This window comes from Acanthochromis polyacanthus, chromosome 19 (assembly GCF_021347895.1).
Source record: "Acanthochromis polyacanthus isolate Apoly-LR-REF ecotype Palm Island chromosome 19, KAUST_Apoly_ChrSc, whole genome shotgun sequence".
Taxonomy (NCBI): domain Eukaryota; kingdom Metazoa; phylum Chordata; class Actinopteri; family Pomacentridae; genus Acanthochromis; species Acanthochromis polyacanthus.
In genome coordinates, this window is record NC_067131.1 from 27832295 (window position 1) to 27854182 (window position 21888).

Below are 21888 nucleotides of genomic sequence, written 5' to 3' on the forward strand. Positions count from 1 at the left end.
GAGCTTATTCCTGCCAGGAAGATGAAGATACGACAATAAAAATAGCCATAGGAAATAAGGTGAGACTGTCCTTGTAACTAACAATATGAAAATGACACTATTGTGGGATAGTTGGTCTTTTATTGTGAAGGGCGGGGGTCGGAAGTGGTCATGCTGCTGCGGCAGAAGAAGCTCCGACAAAATAAGAGCTGCTGATTGGAAAAGTTTGAGCAGCATAATTACATCAGTCAACCTGAAGAGGACTCTGGGGCTGTTTGCGAGGCTGGCTGTGCACAAGATGGCTCCGACAAACGTCTTAAATCAATTCTCTTCAGAAGCTGGTAAATACGCGCACCTCTGTCAGCGTTAACAGTTAGCTTTTAGCTAAACTCTGCATCCAGTTGTCCACTTCAAACGGCACGTGTGTGTCTGTGTGAGACAACATTAGCTAACCAGTCTTATCGTACGAGACCGAGTTTGACAGGACTTTTTTTTTTGCATAATTAGTAATGAAAGAACACATATTTATACGAATGTATAACGGGTCAGTGCTTGTAATTATGGAAGATAGACATGCCAGAAGTAGGAGCTATTAAAACTGAGTCCACATCAGCAAGCAGCTAGAGTCTCAGATTAGCATGTGTACACTGTTTATAGCAGGCATGGCTAGTTCACTGTTTTTTATTTACTGGGGGATCAGTTAAATTTTAACTCACTCTTCCGTGTCTTCCTTCTACTTAAAATGATCACAGACAAGCACGCGGTTAGTAATATTTTTGTGCCACTAAAGTTTACAGAAGTTCATTCATAATGTTAGAAAAAAGAGCTGCAACTGACAAGGATTTAGTAATGCACTCAGATCGACAGACATGTCTATGTGAGTGCACTTTAAGAGGTGTTGCATGATTAAAGTTGCGTCAGATTTTGAGGTCAACCCGTGCATACCTGTAAAAAGATGAATCAAAACTCAATTATCTGCTAGTGAGATAACAGATTAGAATTAATTTACAATGCAAAGATGTGAAGAAAACTGATATGTTTCTTGCAAACTTTGTTCACAAAATGAGTCCATGATCAGAACAACAGCTGTGATTGTCTTATGTACTTGACCAGTGATATACTAGCTATCCTTATATTATACATCCCTAAAATCTGTACATCAGCAGTTGTTAATGAATCCTTTGTAGCTGTCAGACAGCAGCAGCTGATGTGTGCAGTAAATTCCGACCAATCAGGAAACATCAGGTGATGTTATAGGCTGAGCTTATAACAAGTTCTAGTTAGGCTTCTGTCCTTATCACATGTAAGGGCCCTAGTGACATTTCAAAGCCTGCTACAGTTATCTGGGTGTAGCAAAACTGTAAATGACTATTTAACATAGTGATGCTGTGATTCTGATGACACTGACAATAATGCAAACTTTCTGGATGTTGTTCAGCACCTCATTAAGAGCAGAAGATGCAGAGTTCAACTCATCCTCACCTTGACAGATCATAGTCATTGTTTAGAGCAGGGGTGTCAAACTCATTTTAGTTCAGGGTTCACATTGAGCCCAGTTTGATCTCAAGTGACCAGTAAAATCACAGCATAGTCCTATAAATATAATCCTTTAAATAACAACAACTTCAAATGCTTCCTCTGTTTTAGTGCAAAAAAGTACGTTCTGAAAATGTTCACATTTAAGGAATAATCTTTTTACAAAACATCAACCTGAAATTTCGGAAGAAAAATAAATTCAGTTTCAACAACATTATGCCTCAGTTTATCATTTACTCATTACAACTTCCAGATCAAAGTGTGTCTACAAAGACACACAACATTTGGTCACATCTATCTGGAACTGAATGATATATTTTACTTTCAAAACGACAAAAGTCCGACAAAAAAGACAAAAAACAACAAAAAAAGACAAATATTTCAAAAATGAGACGCAAAATGACAAAAACATGACACAAACGACACAAAATAAAACAAAAAAGAGACAAAAATTAGATGAAAAGTTACAAAGTGACAAAAACAGGACAAAAAATACACAAACGACTCAAATGAGGCCAAAAATGACAAAAGCGAGAAACAAAACAACAACAAAAATTGGACGAATACGTCGTCATGCGACCCTATAAGCTTTGTTTACATTCATTGGTTGTACCACCTTGGATTGTGTTACATTCACTAACTTTTTGCCCCTCATTATGTCTCCCAAAAGCGATCAATAGATCAGTTTGTAAAAACAGTTCAACATATTCTGTTATCTTCTCATAAATGACTCATACATGCATGAAAGTCGTTGGTATTTGTGACTTTTTGAAGAACTGATCGATATTGTGATGCCCCTAACGGCTTTGTTTACATTTTTGCTGGTTTGCAACAAAAATTGACTTTCGTCCGGCCGTAGGGACAGAACTTCGACATAAGTTGAGGACCCCCTGTATATGGTTTAGCCCAAACTGTAACTGTATTTGCAAGTTATCCCATCCCATTTTGTGTCCAGGAGGCAGCTGTCCTCTGGAGTCAGAGCTTCGGGCGGTGCTGCAGCAGAGGATCATGGTGCTGGATGGTGCAATGGGAACCATGATCCAGCAGCACGAGCTCCAAGAAGAAGATTTCAGGGGAAGCAAGTTTAAAGAGCACCCGCTGCCTCTGAAGGGCAACAACGACATTCTCAGCATCACACAGCCGGACATCATTTACAAAATCCACAAGGTATTTATGTTTCCAGGCATGACTTTTATGGGCTGTGCTTTGACTCTTTGTGATGTCCAGCTGTGTTTGTGTTGCTGTTGATGTTTCTAAAGGAATACCTGGAGGCTGGTGCTGACATCATTGAGACCAACACGTTCAGCAGCACCTCCATCGCCCAGGCAGACTATGGACTGGAACACATGGTATGATGTCCCTGTTTGACCACTGCAGATAACTCACACATTTATGTGGTTGTCGACACAAAGGTCAAGAACACAGAGTAGATGGTGTTACCTCATTAATCATTTCTTAGAAGCATAACTACCTCCAGTTCAACACACAACTGTGCACTTGTCCCCTATTTCTGTGACTTTTATCTCCACATTACACTGTACCATTGTCCTGCTCTCACCACACACAGCTCAGACTGTTGTACTAATACCAGGGTCGCTGCTTGAGGTGCTATAAAAGCACTGATTTCATTTTTTTGTATTAAAAAAATTCATATTGGCTTTTGTGTCGCTGGTAATCCAAAGCTCTAAAGAAACAAGCAGAAATGTGTTGAGGTTTGTCCGAAATATACCATATCAGTTTTTCTGCTTCTTTTCTAAGGTACATCAGTTTAATTCTTTATATCTTAAGGAACTTTTACAGCTGGAAATGAGATATTAAACAACAATTTGGTGAGCGACAAAACCAGTAATAAGCACCATACCCTGAGTGTAGTTTTTTTTTTTAAATTTCTTGGCCCATTTTAGCAAAATTGTATCTGTTTTGCATAATTTTTATGTGTTGTATTATAAGTAATTCTGTCAAACAGAAAGTTACAAATCAGTTGTCAGTGTTAAGGAGCTAAATCAGAGATTACAAAACAAGGGTTATTGAATTCAGTCTAGTCTACCAAGATTTTTAGTTTAACCCTTTGATGTAAAACATGGGCTAAAAATGACCCATATTCAGTGGGCCTTTCTCATCAGATCCTTGGCTCTTGCATTTAGGCCAGATGGACATCCTGAGCAAGTCAAGTCTCTGAAGGATCCTTCTTTGTTGTACATTTGCCATCATTACTGCACCCAGCAGATACTTCTGCCAACAGCTTGAGCTACCTGTTGACGAGTTTTTCCTGCACCTCGAAGAGCAATATCCTGTGCATGAATCTCATGGTAACAACGCTTCCGAAGTTTGGTTGTGAGTGTAATGCATTTTGGTCAAGGTGACAATCAAACGTGTTGTCCAGTGGACAGAACAGACTTTTAGGACACGGTGTACGTTTCATCAATCAAACTGAAGCAGATTCATACATTAACCATTTAACTCCTGTGTACGAAGGTCAGAGTTCTCTGACTTGTGTCTTTATGTCTTTTACTGAAGCAGCTTTCAGATGACACAGGTTGATTGACTAATCAGAGCCTTTTTCCAATAAAATTTGTTGGCCTAATGATAGTGACCAGAGTGTCAGAAGATCAACACATCAAGATTTGTTCACTGACAGATAGAAAATCAACGTAATCACAGATAAAGAACACAAGACGCCACTCAGCTGTCTAAAGAAAGCTGTCTAGTAGGAGTAAATCACAGCTTCTCAGGAGTGTAAATAAGGCCAGACACCAAGAAGTAACCACATTTCACAGCGGATTATGGAAAAAGGTCCTATTTATTGATGAATACAGTTAGACATGAGTGGAAGTAACGGTGGGGTGTATGTAAGGAGACCAACAGGAGAGTGGCTGCAGTGGATCAGACACACAGTGAAATAGACTGTGGGAATTTTGAGGGGGTTGCTATTCTGAAATTGGGGCACACCTTGTGAAGATTGAGTGCATCTGCGACATATCGACTCCACTCCGCATATCGAGCCCTAGCCTAGCACCGTCAGTGGAATAGGTTCCAGCTACATTGCACCGATTAAAGAAATGTTGGGGCTTTTTTTGGGCTTTTTTGGCAGGTGAAGTTAAGAGGCAGACAGAAAAATAGGAGGGAAGACCTGAAGCAAAGGGCCGTGAGCTGGAATCAAACCCAGGCTGCTGTTTCAGGGACTATAGCCCCTGTTGTGGGTCGCCCCTCAACCAGTTGGGCTATCTGGGCGCTCCTATTGGGGAGTTTTCAGTGTGATGGGAAAACTGATGAAGATTGGAAGACTGTGATGATTGTTACAACGTTAGCAGTATCTGAAACCTCACCCTCCAAACACAACTCTGCTTCTTCACCTGATCTGCTCGACTCTGCAAATGTGTCTGTAAACAGTAGCTTTTATCAGGCATGTTATTTGGTCGCGTATCAAGGTATCAATGTTGAGATCCAACGTGAATCGCCCAAATTCGATGAGAAAAAAAATATGGGGTGTAAGGGGTACTGGGTTGGATGGCACGTAGTTGTCAGCAGTGCGCTGGCTTGCAATGTTTACTTTCACGTACATCGTGTTCAAATTCGGTAACGCGAGAACTACCATTTTACGAGAGTGGAAGGCAGTTTGTGTGGTCGCACGAAGAAGGAGGACAGGGAGAAAGAGGAATATGGCTAGAATTATTGACAGGAAAGAGGAGAATAGAGCAAGGGAAGTGGACGATGGGTGTCGCATCAAGTGGAATTGGGAGTGGTTGGCGAAATCCATGAAGCTTACGCACCAAAAGCACGAGTTGGAAACAACGATTGGAGAGCATTATCGAAAGTTAGATGTAGCTGGGAAAGCGAGGTGCATGGTGTGCGACGATGAGACAAAATACAGCGACAGAGGATGCCAAGCGCTGATAGACCACGTGAAAACGAAAAATCATGCCAGGAAATTGTACGAAAAGCGCTCTAACCACCAAATGCCCAGCAATTTTTTCACCCGGCGGAGGGAAGAGACACAACAACAGGACCAAACATACGGGATCAGTAGTGTGTACTTGCAACAACCCAGTGGCATTGCCCCACAAGTTCCTCAACAGAAGAGGCTCACTTCCATGGTCGATCGGAAAGCACACAGTGATGACTTCATGTGGCTCATTCAAATTTGAATCCAGTATAAATATTTGGTTTCATCACATTAACATGACTTTGTGCTGTTTTTGGGGGGTACCTAGAAGGTACCATACAGACATTTTTTTAAGCCTTCATGTTTAAAGAATTGTAGGTGTCAGAGTTCACCAGAATGCACCATTTCAGCCTTTAAATTTCAAAAGTTTCTTGCCCCCCCCCGGGTTGCTCCGCTCCCTCGCTTCCAAAGATTCACTTATTTGGTAAATTCCCAATGACATGCCTGTTTTATTGTTGATTGACTGTTACTCTTTATGTGTAACCAGTCAAACAGTACAATAGGCAGAACAACTGTGAAGAGGCGGCAGCATCAGAGCTAGAGTAGCAGAGTCAGTAAGGCTGAATCCAAATCTCTGGACTTCACCGCACTTGCGAACTCGCGGACTTTGCGGGCGCATTCACGGGAAGTCCGGGAGTGCTGAGGGCTGTCCAAATCCACAATTCATCCAGTCCACAAGGGGCCTCAAGCGGACTTTCTGCAGACTTCCAGAGAGTCTGCTTGGGGTGCAGACTTCTGCAGACTTCACTAGTTTTATTACCCACAATTCATTGCAATACGGACGTGACGTTTAAATTTTTCGATTTTTAAAAAAAAAATTTATATTGCGTCTGGCCTATAGAAGCTGTGCAGTCTGAAGCCGAAATCATGAGCTGAGAAAAATAATGGCGGAAAAAGGACGAAAGCAAGTCCTCCAATGTACATGATAGTTTTCAAACAGTGTCACGGAAACGACTGAAACGGACTCAAAGTCTGTCTATTAGCTCCATTCATAATGCTGTAGACTCCCGCTCTTGCAGACTTTACGTGATGACGGTAAAGACGTCACATTACGTATGACTGAAGTCCGTGAGGGCTCAGTCTGCAAGTCCAGAGGGTGGAGATATGGATGTAGCCTAAATCCTAATGAAAGAAACAGGACCCATAATCCATCATTTTCTCAAATATTTAGCATGTTAAATATTTGTAGTCATAACAGGTTGTCTTCATAGTATTGGTGTAAATTAATGTGTTTGCATGTTTTTCTGTTTTCTGTCTGTATTTCCTGTTTAATATAAATAATAAGTAGCTTTGTTTGTCATCAGCTCATTGCTCTTGTCCTTGTGTGTTTTTTTTGTACAGGCTTATTGCCTCAACAAGGCATCAGCGGAGCTGGCAAGGAAGGCCGCTGACGATGTCGCCAAACAAACCGGTTAGCTGAGCTGTTAGCAGTCCAGTCACATATTGTTTCTCTGGTAGATAAATGCATAATTCCTGCGGTGTCTGTGGGTTCTAACTTTGAGTGTGTGCTGCTAGGCTGTAAACGCTATGTGGCCGGGGCAGTGGGTCCCACCAATAAAACCCTGTCTGTGTCACCGTCTGTGGAGAAACCGGACTTCAGGAACATCAGTAAGACGACTTACATGTTCTCTCAGTTGACTTTGTGTTTTGTTAGGCTGTAAACACTGCAGATGGTTATTGTTTGAGGTGCCCAAGTGAAGCCCTGGTGTTTGGATTCGTTACTCTGGAAAGAAGAGATGAGCGACTGGTGCAAGCAGTAGCAATTATTCACCAACTGACCATCTGTGGTTGATGATGTTAGAGTTTTTTTAGAAATGCTGAACTGAGGTTGGTTAGAGTCACCAAGGTCTGCAGGGTGCAGCCTTTAGGGAGCATGAAGATGAATGTATCTAGTGGTTAGATGTCAGAGTTGACTGCCTAGATCCTAGTTAGTCATATAAAAACATAGATGTTAAAGTCTAGCTGTTAAGATAAGTTGCACATTTTGCTATGATTTTGGGTTGAGTTGTTCTGAGCCCTTTAGCTGACAGTTATGGAATCTGCAGCGCTGGAAGATATTATTGCTATTGGTCATCACATGAAACATAACAGCTGTTAATTTAGTTGGTGTTTTACACATTTCATTTCCTTCTATCTTGCCCAAATGTCCACTTGGACTCAAGGGTTAAAAGATTAAAATTTGATAATTGATTGAGGTCACTATGAACTCATAATTAACATTTGGATCATAAAAAGAGATTTAATTCACCAATTATAACAACATTTTTGATCAAAATAGGTGGACAGTCTTTATCCTAGAAATTGGTGAAGTGAGTTTGGGTATTTGTGCAGTGGTGGGGTTATGATGACATTTGAAGGAATTTACACAAAATTTGATGTTCTCTAGCAAACACTTCTTTAAATGTTTGCAAGTGAGAAGTTTAGTTGTGCAGTGAGAATCTACAAGTACCCCTGGTGTCTGTTCTGCTGAACACGATTTGTAACTGTCTGTAAACCCAAAGGACAAATTTCCTTTTTCTACAACATGTCGGTTTGTAATTTGTCTGTGTCTATCATAGTCCAACTGAATGCATAGAGGGCTGAAGGCAAAGATTCTTCGTCGTCTTCGTCATCTTCGTTATCTTCATCTTCTTCTTCTTTCTCTTTGTCTTCTTCTGCTTGGTCTTCTTTCTCCTTCTTCTTTCTCTTCTTCATCTTATTCTTCGTCTTCTTTGTCGTCTTCGTTATCTTCGTCTTCTTCGTCTTCTTCTTTCTCATCTTCGTCTTCTTCGTCATCTTTTTCTTTTCTTCTTCATCTTCTTTCTCCTTCTTTCTCTTCTTCATCTCCTTCTTTCTCTTCGTCTTCTTTGTCTTCGTCATCTTTTTCTTTTCTTCTTCATCTTCTTTCTCCTTTCTCTTCTTCTTCTTCGTCTTCTTTCTCTTCTTTGTCTTCTTCTTTGTCTTCTTCTGCTTGGTCTTCTTTCTCCTTTCTCTTCTTCATCTTCATCTTCTTCGTCGTCTTCGTCATCTTCGTTATCTTCGTCTTCTTCTTCTTTCTCTTTTCTTCTTCGTCTCCTTTGTCTTCTTCTTTATCTTTTTCTTTTCTTCTTCTTCATCTTATTCTTCATCTTGTGTTTCTTTTTTCTTTTTCCGCAGCGTTTGATGAGCTGGTGGAAGCCTACGTAGAGCAGGTCCGAGGTTTACTGGATGGAGGAGCAGACATCCTTCTGGTTGAAACTATCTTTGACACGGCCAACGCTAAGGTAGCCCTCACATTGTTTAAATATTGATAAATAATTATCAAGTCTGCTCAAAGTTCATTAGGATTGTTAAATGACATGACGTAGCATTTTGTGAGTTTAGTGGCCAATGGGAGCACTGTTCAGTAATACACATTTTTTATTTTAGTGTGACAAAAATATGTATATGCTGTCATCTCTTTATGCTCTCTTCCATGTTCACGTTTGATGACCCCGCCTTGTTTTCTACTCACAGGCTGCCTTGTTTGCCATCGACCTGCTGTTTGAAAAGAGCAATGAAAGAAAGCCCGTATTTGTGAGTCTCTGATCTTGTATTCATTATTGCTGCGACAGTTTCTATTAATACTTTGTGTATTCAAGTGTACAGTAGCATACAAACCTAATGTAAAAGGCCTACACGTGAGTGATTTTTTTTTTTTGTAAATATGTGGAACATTGGTCGCCTGCTCTGATGGTGCCTACAGCGCTACACTTTTGTTGCTTTTTATTGTATACATCTATATTAAACCACATTTATTTTTATTTAACGCACTGACATGTGATTGAGCAAACATCAGTAATGACTTATTTTAAAGGTTCTGTATTTTGCAGTTTCTGGAAACTTTCCACATAATTTCTTACAAGTTAGCTTGTATTAAGCTGTAAATAACAAGAATAATTCCTAGAAAACTTTGTGCAGTTTGCTACGAGTTTTGATTGAAATGGCATAAAATGTTGCTCTTGTCTATACATCATCATTATATTCAAGGTTTTATTAGAGAAAAAAGAAAAGAAACAAAGAAATGAGACGTTGGGGTAGTGAAAAATAATCTGGTGTTGGAGAAAGACTTAAACGTTCAGAGTAATTTTAAAATGAAAATAAGCCACGTTGAGTCAGTGAAGTAGCAACTAGTTAATACAGGACCCCTTTACTTATGCGAAAGACTACTTCAAGATGTTAAATATGCATTAATTATATATTGTAAAAAGGACATACCTGTAGAATCTTCTTAAAAATACAAGGCCGGTACATTCTGGCATTCAGGTTCTGTGATGCTGGCTGAGGTTAACTTCCATGTCTGTGCTGCTGTCTCGCTGCTCTCATCACAAAGATCTCAGGGACGATTGTTGACCGGAGTGGCCGAACTCTGTCCGGTCAGACAGGAGAGGCCTTTGTAGTGAGTGTGTCCCACGCTAAACCGCTATGGTGAGTTTCTGTCCATCACACCAAACACTAGGAAGAGAATAAATAAGCAGTGATCTTGTGCAGGTTTCCTGATAGTGATGGTGCTTTTTATCTCTTCCTGTGTTGCAGTATTGGTCTGAACTGTGCGTTGGGGGCGACAGAGATGAGGCCGTTCATTGAGGCCATCGGAAAAAGCACCACATCCTTCATTATCTGTTATCCCAACGCAGGTAACCCACTCTCAGTCTGAACAGTGACATAAAGCCCAAACCTCGACACACTCTGAAAGCATACATATTGATTTTGGTGATAGACCACAAATGTACGTTTAACATTTGGTTACCTTTGCAGACAGAAACGAAGCAGATGCAGTATAATCTTGTTGACATATAGGACTGTTTGCAGGTTGTGGTGGTCTCAGCAGCACACACTGACCTGTGGCCTAGTTCTTGTTGCATCATCTGTCAGACCGTCCAGCTCCATGTGATGATGTCATCGTGTGTGTGTTATCTTTTTTCTTCTGTCAGGTCTTCCAAACACATTCGGAGGGTATGATGAAACTCCGCAAGTGACGGCCTCCAATTTACAGGTTTTACGTTATTTTGTGCTGTTTTATTTATTTTCTGGACTAATGTCTCAATGTTAAGATACGGTGCCGAGAACACGTAAATGTTTCACATCATCAAAGAAATTTTGGTGTCAGGCAAAGATAATCCAAATACTTTTTCACATCACTGTATATGGGTCAGTATGTAACTGGGGGCTTTTGAAGTCCATGGGATATATCTTGCATACATTTTTATTAACAGTAAAAAAAAAAAAAGTTATTTATATTCATTCTGATCATGTCTTTACAAATCCCATAATCATTTATTATGGAAACAATCACTTATTAATAAAAATGACTGGATATCACTAAAATATCAACTAAACAACCGTCCAAATTTCACAACAGCCACCTTCTAATTAGCTAAACACTAATAAAATGAGCTTATTCAAAAACAGTTTTGATTGTGCTCTTTTTATTAAGTTGAGATCATCATGACAGATATTTCTTTTTTGGCAATATATCAAATTTTATATGGAAAATAACAAATTGTATCTGTGTCCCAGAAATCGCTTTCAACTCATTTCCTCCTGAAGAAACAACTGACAAGACTCCAAGGCTTTCTGAGTTATTTAATATAAAGTAGTGTGTGAGTCAAATGTGGATTTATCGCATTTCAACAGGTTTACTATAATAAATTTAAAAATAACTTTCAATTTTACTCAATTATATATGTAATAATTAGAAGAATCTTTGTGTAAAAATGCCATGTGGTGTGTGGTTTAAGGCGGCCATGTTGGTTTTAGGCCTGAAAACAGCAAAAATGTCAACTATGATACAAAAAGTCTCACATTTATATACTGACCCACATGTTATCAGGCAGACACTGAAGCATGGTGTTGTGTTGACTGACTTCCCTTGTCTTTGGGGGTAGATGTAGATTTTACTGACTTGGATGTAAAATTGTAAAGGGAAAGATGTTTGCATGGCGGCTGAGCTGACCCCATTAAGATTGTCTTTTGTCTGCAGGACTTTTCTATGAGTGGACTGGTGAATATTGTGGGAGGCTGTTGTGGAACCACTCCAGCACACATCAGGTTGTTAGAATGTTTGTGATAAATAAAAATTTGTCCCAAGTGTCACACAGTATTGAAAATATTTCCGTCTCTTCCCCTCAGAGCCATATCTGAAGCAGTCAGACACTGCAAGCCACGGCTTCCTGCTGCTGATGTTTACCAAAACTACTTGCTGCTCGCAGGTATAAAAACCACCGGCTGCTGTGTGTGGAGATGTAAATAGATCTGTAAGACTTTCGTGTTTGAACTTGTAATATTCTGTTTGAAATTTTCTCCATAACTGCTCTTCCTCAGCAGACGGGAAATATAGGAAATATAGTCATCTTGTAACTATACACAATTAACCCCTTGAGCTTCAGTGTACCGCCGGCGGTACACCTACTAATTTGCATAGGAATTTCAAGAATGTCAGACGGCTGCAAACACGGTTATACAAACACTATACGCCGATGGAAAGCTTAGATTCTCATGAATCCGCCGGTATAAACCACTTTCAGATGCGATTACCACAGTGGGTGAGAAAAACACATTTGTCCGACAAAAACGAATATTCATCCATCCGTTCTCTATACACGGCTTCAACGTACACAGCGCGACTCACATTTCCGGGTTCATTATTACACACACAAAAAAAGATTCCATAAAAAACGGCCATAATCCAACCTTTTACATCCAGATGACACAAGCCAGTAAACTATTTTGTCCAAAACATGTCCTGAAGTCGGTATAAAATCCACGAATCGGTCATTTTCAAGGAAATGCACCTCGCGATGTGCGTCCAATATTCCCTGTATTTTTCGTAATTTTTTTTATTTAAAAATAGAATATTAGCGATTTTTTTGTACTGAAAACGGCTGGAATTGACTGAAGCTTAAAGGGTTAAAGTGTTGATCCATTTCCATTTGATGAAGACCATGTCATGATGTGAGGAGAATCAGAAAAACTAAAGGGAAACAAAAGAAATATTTAACCCGTTGCACTTCAGTTGCGCTTCAGTGTTCCGCCCGTGGTACACTTTGAGATCTGCATAAGCAATTTACTAAATGTCTGAAGCTGCAAACGCGATTATACAAACACTATACGCCGATGGAAAGCTTAGATTCTCATGAATCCGCCGGTATAAACCACTTTCAGATGCAATTACCACAGCGGGTGAGAAAAACACATTTGTCCGACAAACAGCAAATATTCATCCATCCGTTCTCTATACACGGCTTCAACGCACACAGCGCGACTCACATTTCCGGGTTCATTATTACACACAGATGAAAATATTCCACAAAAAACGGCCATAATCCAACCTTGGACATCCAGACGAAACAAGCCAGTAAACTATTTTATCCAAAACATGTCCTGAAGTCGGTATAAAATCCACGAATCGATCGTTTTCGAGGAAATGCACCTCGCGATGCGCGTCCAATATTCCCTGTATTTCTCGTCATATTTTTATTTACAAATAAAATATTAGCGATTTTTTTGTACTGAAAATGGCTGGAATTGACTGCAGCTTAAAGGGTTAAAGATTTAATTAGATTTACTGTTTTGATTTTAAAATAATCCATAATTATTTCAAAAATTTGACTAATTTTCCCTACATCTGAATGGAAATTAGTTAATTTTAAACTACTGTCAAGAAAAGTCAACATGTAAAAGCCTTGCAGTAACCTCAACCTCTTCTTCCAGGTAGGCTTTTAAATATTAAACTAGAATTTTAAAATGGTCATGTCCGTGTTTGCAGTCTTACACTGATTGGAAAAACATACAGAGAAGGATTTGTAAAAGTTTTTTTCCCGGTGTTCTTTAATAACTTGCCGTATTTCTTCATGCACATATCACTCCTGAATATCATCTGATTCCCAGTCATTATTTAAATACTGTTCTTTATTAGTAAATTTATGATGCACTCCTTCAATGCCAGTGAGATGAAATGTCCTGCTTCTTTTCAGGTTTGGAGCCGTTCAGGATCGGTCCGTACACAAACTTTGTAAACATCGGTGAGCGCTGCAACGTGGCCGGATCACGCAAGTTTGCCAAGCTGATCATGGCTGGAAACTACGAGGTGCTGATTATGACTGTATAATATCAACAATGTTTCTGTAATTCACATTATTCACTTTAAGAACTTGCATATCATGAGTGAAGGTGTTTGTTTATTTGGTATTTGCTTCTGTGTTTGTTTTCCAGGAGGCTCTGAGCATTGCTAAGGCCCAGGTGGAGATGGGAGCCCAGGTCCTGGATATAAACATGGATGAGGGGATGCTGGAGGGACCAACAGCCATGGCCAGATTTTGTAATTTTATCGCCTCTGAGCCAGATGTTGCACGGGTAGGACATCCAAATACACCGTCAATGAATTTCTCTGCAAGATCCTTTAGGCCAGAGGTGTCAAACTCCTTTTAGTTCAGGTTCCATATTCAGCCCAGTTTGATCTCAAGTGACCAGTAAAATCACAGCATAATAACCTGTAAATAACAACAACTCCAAGTTTTTCCTTTGTTGCAGTGCAAACAGTACATTCTGAAAATGTTCACATCAGAGGAATTTTTTATTTTATTTTTTCTTTTACAAAACATTACGAACAAACTGAAATGTGTTAAGAAAAATAAGTTCAATTCCAACAACATTATGCATCAGTTTATCATTTACACATCTCAATACCAGATCACAGCCATGGTTTCAACAATACAGTGTTTTACTTTAGAAAAGACAGAAAACAACAAAAATGAGACAAACTATTACAAAAATGAGACACAAAACGACAAATGCGAGAAACAAAATGACAAAAAATGAAACAAACGAAACAACGGCACACAGAACAATGAATGAAGCAAAATGTAACATGACAAGCGTTTACAATCCCATCTTCATTCCAAATCTGGAGCAGATACAGCACCTAACCTGTGTTCTAAACCTGCACTTTAAAAGCCTGTGGACTAACTTATTATGCTCAATGCAGGACACAAAAATACAGAAAGGCACATTCAATTTAAAACAATTCTTCTTTTTTTTTGTTTGAAGCCAAAGCAGCTGCTGTGAGGTGGAGGTCATGGGATAAGTTGATGCTCAGTAGCTCATTTAGTTCCATAATTCTCTCAACCAGGTTTTGAAAAGTCCTAATATTTGGTGTCTTTTTGTTATTTATTATGTCTTTGTGGCCACTTTGCATCTCTCTGTGACTGTTTAGTGTCCTCTCTTTAGGATAATTTTGTTGTTTTTTGTATTTTTTTTAAAAGTGTACAAAAGTTCTGTAGATGCTGGACTCCGAACATGCTAAACTAAGATCTCTCTCAACAATCGCTTCACAGAACTGTGAAGAATCTCACTGATGCTCACGACCTTCAAAATCATTTATTCTCAGTTCAGCCTTGGAGCTTTGACATCAGTTACCACCACCCTCTGCTTTTTTTTCTATCTTCTGTCATGTTTTCTCCTGTAATTCCTTATTTAGCATATGACACACCATCATAACCAATCTAGAAGTGACCATGCTCAGTGATTATTCACACAGCATCCTCCTTTCCCCTCCACAGGTTCCTCTGTGTATCGACTCCTCTAATTTCTCAGTGATCGAGGCAGGGCTGAAGTGCTGTCAGGGGAAGTGTATCGTCAACAGCATCAGTCTGAAGGAGGGAGAGCCGGAGTTCCTGCTCAGAGCCGCCACCGTGAAGCGCTACGGTGCTGCTGTGGTGGTCATGGCCTTCGATGAGGAGGGACAGGTGAGAGGAGCAACACGCGCACACATTCACATACATGAACACGCCAACACGCATGCTCAGTGGGCTGTTCTCTCCAGGCCACAGATACGGACCGTAAGGTGGAGATCTGCACTCGAGCCTACAACCTGCTGGTCAGCAAGGTGGGATTTGACCCCAATGACATCATCTTTGACCCCAACATCCTGACCATCGGTACGGGCATGGAGGAGCACAACGACTACGCTGTAAACTTCATCAGAGCCACCAAGCTGATCAAGGTAGCGGTAACTCCTGCTCAGAACACAGATTCCACTGATCCCTGCAACATCTACAAATATCCTCACACAAATTCTTACTTACTTTTGAAGAAAACTCGACCCAGCAGACAAAGTTCAGTGGTCCCTCGTCTATCATGGGAGTTACGTTCCAGACTCCCCAAGATAAACGAAAATCAGCCAAGTAGCAACCGTGTTTATTTTATAATTTATAGATATTTTAAGGCTTTATAAACCCTCCTCACACACTGCACAACACTGCAGAGCAACGTTATGCACAGCGATCAGACGTCAATGTGAAACAGACAAGGTAAGATGCTAAATGTTGCTACACTGAAGACACAGGAGACTGATGCTGCGGTCGCTGAGCCAATCAGAGCCCAGCGCTGTACGCTACACATTTTATTTAAATTAAATATTGTTTTAATCTGTTTTAATTATCAGTGTATTTATTATATTGTTTTAAATCTTTTAGGCTGGAAAATTCTTATTTTACCGCAAAACTAATTAAACTAATGTAGCGATCGCAGTTGTGCTGCCGTGCACTCTGGGAGTTTGGGGTGTTGGGGGTTTAAATGTCATTACTGTGCTTTATGTTGGTGTTACAGTGTTATTAGTGTTTGTGTTTTATTGTGTTTTTGTGGTTTAGTCAGCCTAGTTAGGTTGGTTAAGTGTTACGTTGTCAGGACCGTGAGTGTGACGTGTGTTTGATGACTTCCTGCCACATTTTCTATAGTGCTGATCTCTGTGTGTCAAAATAAAAGCATCTGCAAGCTACAGATTGCATAAAATGCAGATATCCTTTTTCCAGCATTGTTCTTCAACACAATAATAAATATATAAAAATACCTGTATACCGCAAAATCACATGATATAGCTAAAAATCCGCGATACCTAATGCAATTTAAAAATCTGCGATACAATGAGACCCCAAAATGTGAGCCATGGCGATGGACCACTGTATTGCAGATGCCGAAAAGGGTCTTTTCCTGTAGTTTGTCTCTTTCTCTTATGCTCCTCTGTCAGCAATCACATTTCTGATATGAACTTCCTGAGAGGTAGATTTCAGGTTATTCAGACTTTTTGGCTGCTAAATGAACAGACTACTGGAATCCACAGTAACATCTATCACCTCATTTTCATCTGGTTGTATTCAGCTAACAAACTAAAAATTGATGCACTTAAACTTTTGACACACATTTTCTCACTAGAGTTTTTTTGAAGGTTATTTATTTGCACCTCAAATATTTTTGGGCAAATTTAGACAGAATTTAACAGAATTCAGATTCCGGTCAGACTGTAACATATACTGTATGTTTTGTGCATGTCTGTTTATTTTAAGGAAACTCTACCAAGAGCCAAGGTGAGTGGAGGTCTGTCCAACCTCTCCTTCTCCTTTCGAGGAATGGAGGCCATCAGAGAAGCGATGCATGGAGCATTTCTCTACCACGCTATCAAGGTAAACATGGACGCTCACAGTCCCATCCGCTTAAAGTGTCCCCTTCTATCCGCTATGTGAATGTGCACTGAGGAGAGGTCTCACGGACTCTATTTCTGCCATACTGGGTTGTATGAAGAGTAACATTGACCTGTTAATGTTTAATGCTGTGTGTCTGTGTCAGGATGGTATGGATATGGGAATAGTGAATGCTGGGAACCTGCCGGTGTATGACGACATCGATAAGGAGCTGCTGTCACTGTGTGAAGACCTCATCTGGAACAGAGATGCTGATGCTACTGAGAAGCTGCTGGCCTATGCACAGGTATACACACACACACACACACACACACACACACACACACACACACACACACACACACACTGCTGTTGCTTTGGTTTGTTTAACAGATGTCTCACTCTTGTTAACAGAACAATGTGAAAGAGGGGAAGAAGGTTGTTCAGACAGACCAGTGGAGAGAAAGCAGTGTGGAGGAGAGGCTGGAGTATGCTCTGATCAAGGTAAAGTCATCTGATGATCCCAACATTATTATAATATACACATTACATTAGTACAGGATCAGAACCTAGAAAAAGATTTCCAAAACTTAGCTTCAAAACATCGATCTCCTTTATCAGCTGAATGAAATCAGAGTCTTTCTCTCCTGTAGTGCGCTGGTGGTGAGCTGGTCTGGACTTATTCTGAGCACCTCGACCTGCTCACACATGTTCAGCTGTGCACCTGACTGAGTTAAAGCTTTATCCAGCCAGACTTGTTTTGCAGCGTAGGAATAATGACTTCAGAATGATTTATTTGTTTTGTCCCAGACTAGTTTGAACAGATTTTTTTGCATTCGCGTGCAGAACCAATTTTCTAAACTAAGATGAATGACTCTATGAAGGATTCTTGCTTTCCTCTTTAACCCTGCAAAAAACAAATCTACAAAAGAATTAGCAAAATAGGTAGATATAAGTACTAAAAATTAAAAAAATATATGTGTATAAATATAATCTGTAAAGCCTTAATATGCAAAAAATTGCAAAAACAATCTATATTTATTTAGATATAAATAATAAAAGCTAATAATTGGACATAAAGTTGATGAAACAGTGGGTTTTACAGAGTTAACGCTCTCTCTCATGTTCTTCCGTCAGGGAATAGACAAGTATGTGGTGGAGGATGTGGAGGAGTGTCGGGCTCAGACTGACCGCTACACTCGACCTCTTCACATCATCGAGGGGCCTCTGATGAACGGCATGAAGGTGGTGGGAGATTTGTTTGGAGCTGGAAAGTTGTTCCTGCCACAGGTAAGTTTGTGCTTTTTTCCGCCTTTTTCAGTCGGTATGGCTGGGCAGTGATGCTGTTTAAGTAAAGTTTGATTATAGACAAGCAGACCTGTCACTAGAAGTTTAACAGAACCCGACTTTCTTTGTGTCTAAACTAAAGCCCTGGTCAGAGATAACGGCTATCATGAAGGTGGTTATCAAATTTCTTTGTTAATTCTCACTTTCTGCTCCAAACTCTATGCGCGTTAAAACAAAAAATGGGCGTTTAACACATCACGTGACTCTTCTTCTGCACAAAATGAACCAATCATGTCCCACCTGCTTCAGTCAACAGGTTGTTTTAATGGACAACAATGAGGGATATACAAATGTAGTATGGCTGTATAAAGCACTGCTACTGCCAATGATGCACAACAGAAAACCGTTTGTCATGTGTTAGTATATTTATTTTACTCATCAATACAGCCGCGTATTTCTAACGGACAGCTGCACAGAGCTGTTCAACTTTAAACTTCAGTGATTTAAACATGATATTGTGTAGAAGTGCCTTTAGGTTGGACACTGAATAGTACAGACTGAATATATGGACCTTGAATAAATCATTAACCGTTTTTTATTGGTTAATCCAGCCATCCTTTTATCTGTCTTTTTTTCTGCTGCTTGTCCAGTTCAGTCCAGGTCATGTTTAAAGATTAATTAACACTGTTGTTAGAAATGAGTTTAGAAAAACATGTAATTGAAATCTAATAAATTTAATTCTGTGCAGTGTTAAAAAGATCTAAAGTTAATTCAGGAAAGGTTCTTCCAAGCAGTTAGACACAAATCATCATATAACTGGTGTGGCCTGAAAAATGCGTTAAAATGCATGTTGACATTTTCTCAGAATGGAAATTAACCGGCATAAAAGATGACAGGTGCTCACATGGACACAGGTTACATTTGAAACTTGTGAAATCAGTCAGATTTACGCTGGTTCTAGCTACTGACAAGGTTAGGTGGAAAAAATACATGTATGGATATGTGCAATCAGCCAGATGTGTCATAAAATATCTTTATATTTGATGGCAAAAATCCAAGAGAGGGAATCAGCATTCAGTACTTAACACTTGATCATTTTCGTGTCACTTACCAGTAGCCCACAGCAAACTTTATGTTACTTCTGTAATGAGCGTAGGATTGTTTCTCTGCTTCTGTCTGCAGGTACATCTGTATTGGACACAGTCATCAGTCTTTGTGTGTTTTACAGGTGATCAAGTCTGCTCGTGTCATGAAGAAGGCAGTGGGTCATTTGATTCCTTTCATGGAGAAGGAGAGAGAGGAGATGATGGCGTCATCATCAACAGATACGGAGATGGTCAGTCGCAGCTCAGAATGGATATGTTTTTAAAATAACTAGTTTTGGCCAATATGTTATAATTATTTCAAATTTTTCACACTGGAGATCCATGTGCAGCACTTAGGTTAATGAATGGACTTGTTCTTATATAGTGCTTTACTACTCATCAGAGTACTCAAAGCACTTATACAACAATTGCTTCCATTCAACCATACGCTCACACATTCACACTCTGGGGCGGATGGAAGCGTGGCTGCCAATCCGCGCCTACGGCCCCTCCGACCACCACCAACATTCACACGCATTCACACGCCAGTGAAGAGCACTGGAGGCAAGGTTGGTAAAGTGTCTTGCCCAAGGACACAACAGCACATGACTAGGCGAGAGTGGGAATCGAACCGCCGACCCTTCGATCATTGGACGACCCGCTCTACCACCTGAGCCACAGCCGCCCTACAAAGTAGTAAAACTGTAACACCAGAGAAAATGGGATGAACTTAGCAATGAAAGAGTTTATGGAATATCCTCAAGATGTAAAATTCTACAAATCAGCGTAAAGACTGGATGGTATCTGCAGTTGGAGTGCCTCAACAGCAAACACGGGGTCTCCTCTGCAGCAAAAGTCTTTGTAACTGTGTGGAAAACAAACTAACGCACAGAAACAGTTTATTTCAACCTGTCCCGTGAATCTCCACCATGTGTGATGTTTATTCTTCTGTCTTCAGGATCCCTATCAGGGCACCATAGTTCTGGCCACGGTGAAGGGAGACGTCCACGACATTGGCAAGAACATTGTAGGTGTGGTGCTGGGCTGTAACAACTTCAGGTAAAACTGGTTTGTGCATTTGCTTTTTTAATAGTTCACCATGGATGTTCTCTGCTGTTTCCTCAGATGTTTCCTTCCTTTGATCAATGAAGAGGAACACACAGCATATTACACAAAATATACAACTAATAAATGTGTCATGTTTAGTGTAGTACTGCCCTGAGAGTATTGGTGGAGAGTTGTTCTAAATCTGAGTGATTATGTTGAGCTTACAGACATCTTTGTAGATAAATGTACTTTCAGATTATACATTTATATTGTGAACAGACTTACAGGCATTTACAGTGAGCCAGACTACTTACCTTACTGCAAACTAGATTAATGTTCTTTCTTCTTAAAACACGCAAAGAAATGCAAATGAATCCTGAAAAAGAGAATAACTCTATGCTGCTGGTGTAATCATGGTTTTCACTATGAAGCACGTCTCCCTGTGGATCCCTCAGAATTATCTCATTAAACCAAATTCTGATTGTCCACGTCAGGTAGAGCTACTTATCCTTTAGGAACTTGTGCTACAATGCAGCCTCATTCCAAATAAGCACCTCTTCTTGCTGTTTGCTGGGACACTCTGGAGGCTCAGATGGCTTTGGTTGAGAATAAGGTTTGCTGATATCAGGAGAAGTGATACAAAGAGCCCCACAGTGATGTGAGCACTGGCAGCATCAATTCTGAGGATTCTCTTCAACCTTGAGTATATATTGAGTTGGGAGGGGTGCCAAATTTAGATTACGGCCCAAGATGGAGACAGCTTGTCTGCTCCGTAATGTCAGACTAAACAATATCTAATCTTAACCAAGTCATGTCTGTCCTACAGCAGTTGTTTCTTTCTATGTATCTTTTTTTTTTTGCAGCATTTGCATCTTTCTCAGGGTCATATTATGGACAGAGAGGACCTGAATGAGCTCCCAGCCTCAGTTTGAGAGAAGCAAATAGGAACAGGGTCAAAGGAGATAACCTGTAGGATAGTTTGAGGTGATCTATAGGTTCTACTGCGTGATTTATGGTATCCCTGCCTCAGCTCGCAGCTGTAAGGAAATGCCTCAATAAGGAAAAAGAGAGTAATTTTTCCTTCATGATTGATTGATTGATTGATTTCTTTATTTTCGTGTCATGCACAAAAGTGTGCCCAGCCCTCATGGGTTTACCAGACACCAATATACCAGCATTGCAGCAGAATACATTCAAAACAGCACAATATTCTGCTGCTCAGTCCTTGAACAAAATATGTTGCCTTTTATCCCAGGCCTGGCAAAGAAATTCTGCCATGAAAAAAAAATTCCTCTTCTCAAACATAACTCTGGTTTTTCATGGTCATCCAACCAAAAGAAACCAAAATAAACAGAGGACATCTTACTGAAAAGTACCTCTCTTTCATCTTCATAGACAGGACAGTAAAACACAAAGTGAACCTCATTCTCAACTTCACCTAAATTACACAGCAAACAAAGTCTTTCCTTCTCTGGAGTAGCATTAAACCTCCCAGTCTCTAAAGCTAATGGTAATGTTCCTGAGCGTAGCATGCATGCTGTTCTAGGGAGTTTGGTTA

The 21888-nt window shown here is 40.0% G+C and overlaps 1 protein-coding gene across 1 annotated transcript in view; it reads left to right on the forward strand.

Moving 5' to 3' along the window:
• The first annotated feature begins 150 nt into the window (after positions 1-150).
• The window catches only part of mtr (5-methyltetrahydrofolate-homocysteine methyltransferase), a 35015-nt gene continuing 13277 nt past the window's right edge, over positions 151-21888 (forward strand). The window contains exons 1-22 of the mRNA XM_022208749.2: positions 151-320; positions 2471-2682; positions 2775-2864; positions 6800-6869; positions 6974-7066; positions 8594-8700; positions 8933-8992; positions 9789-9883; positions 9992-10092; positions 10390-10451; positions 11439-11506; positions 11588-11667; positions 13432-13544; positions 13670-13810; positions 15016-15201; positions 15279-15458; positions 16798-16914; positions 17078-17218; positions 17326-17415; positions 18049-18201; positions 19427-19534; positions 20242-20342. Of these exons, the coding sequence (XP_022064441.1) occupies positions 278-320; positions 2471-2682; positions 2775-2864; positions 6800-6869; positions 6974-7066; positions 8594-8700; positions 8933-8992; positions 9789-9883; positions 9992-10092; positions 10390-10451; positions 11439-11506; positions 11588-11667; positions 13432-13544; positions 13670-13810; positions 15016-15201; positions 15279-15458; positions 16798-16914; positions 17078-17218; positions 17326-17415; positions 18049-18201; positions 19427-19534; positions 20242-20342 (2411 nt within the window). The 5' untranslated portion in view covers positions 151-277. The remainder of the gene's footprint in view (positions 321-2470; positions 2683-2774; positions 2865-6799; positions 6870-6973; positions 7067-8593; positions 8701-8932; positions 8993-9788; positions 9884-9991; positions 10093-10389; positions 10452-11438; positions 11507-11587; positions 11668-13431; positions 13545-13669; positions 13811-15015; positions 15202-15278; positions 15459-16797; positions 16915-17077; positions 17219-17325; positions 17416-18048; positions 18202-19426; positions 19535-20241; positions 20343-21888) is intronic.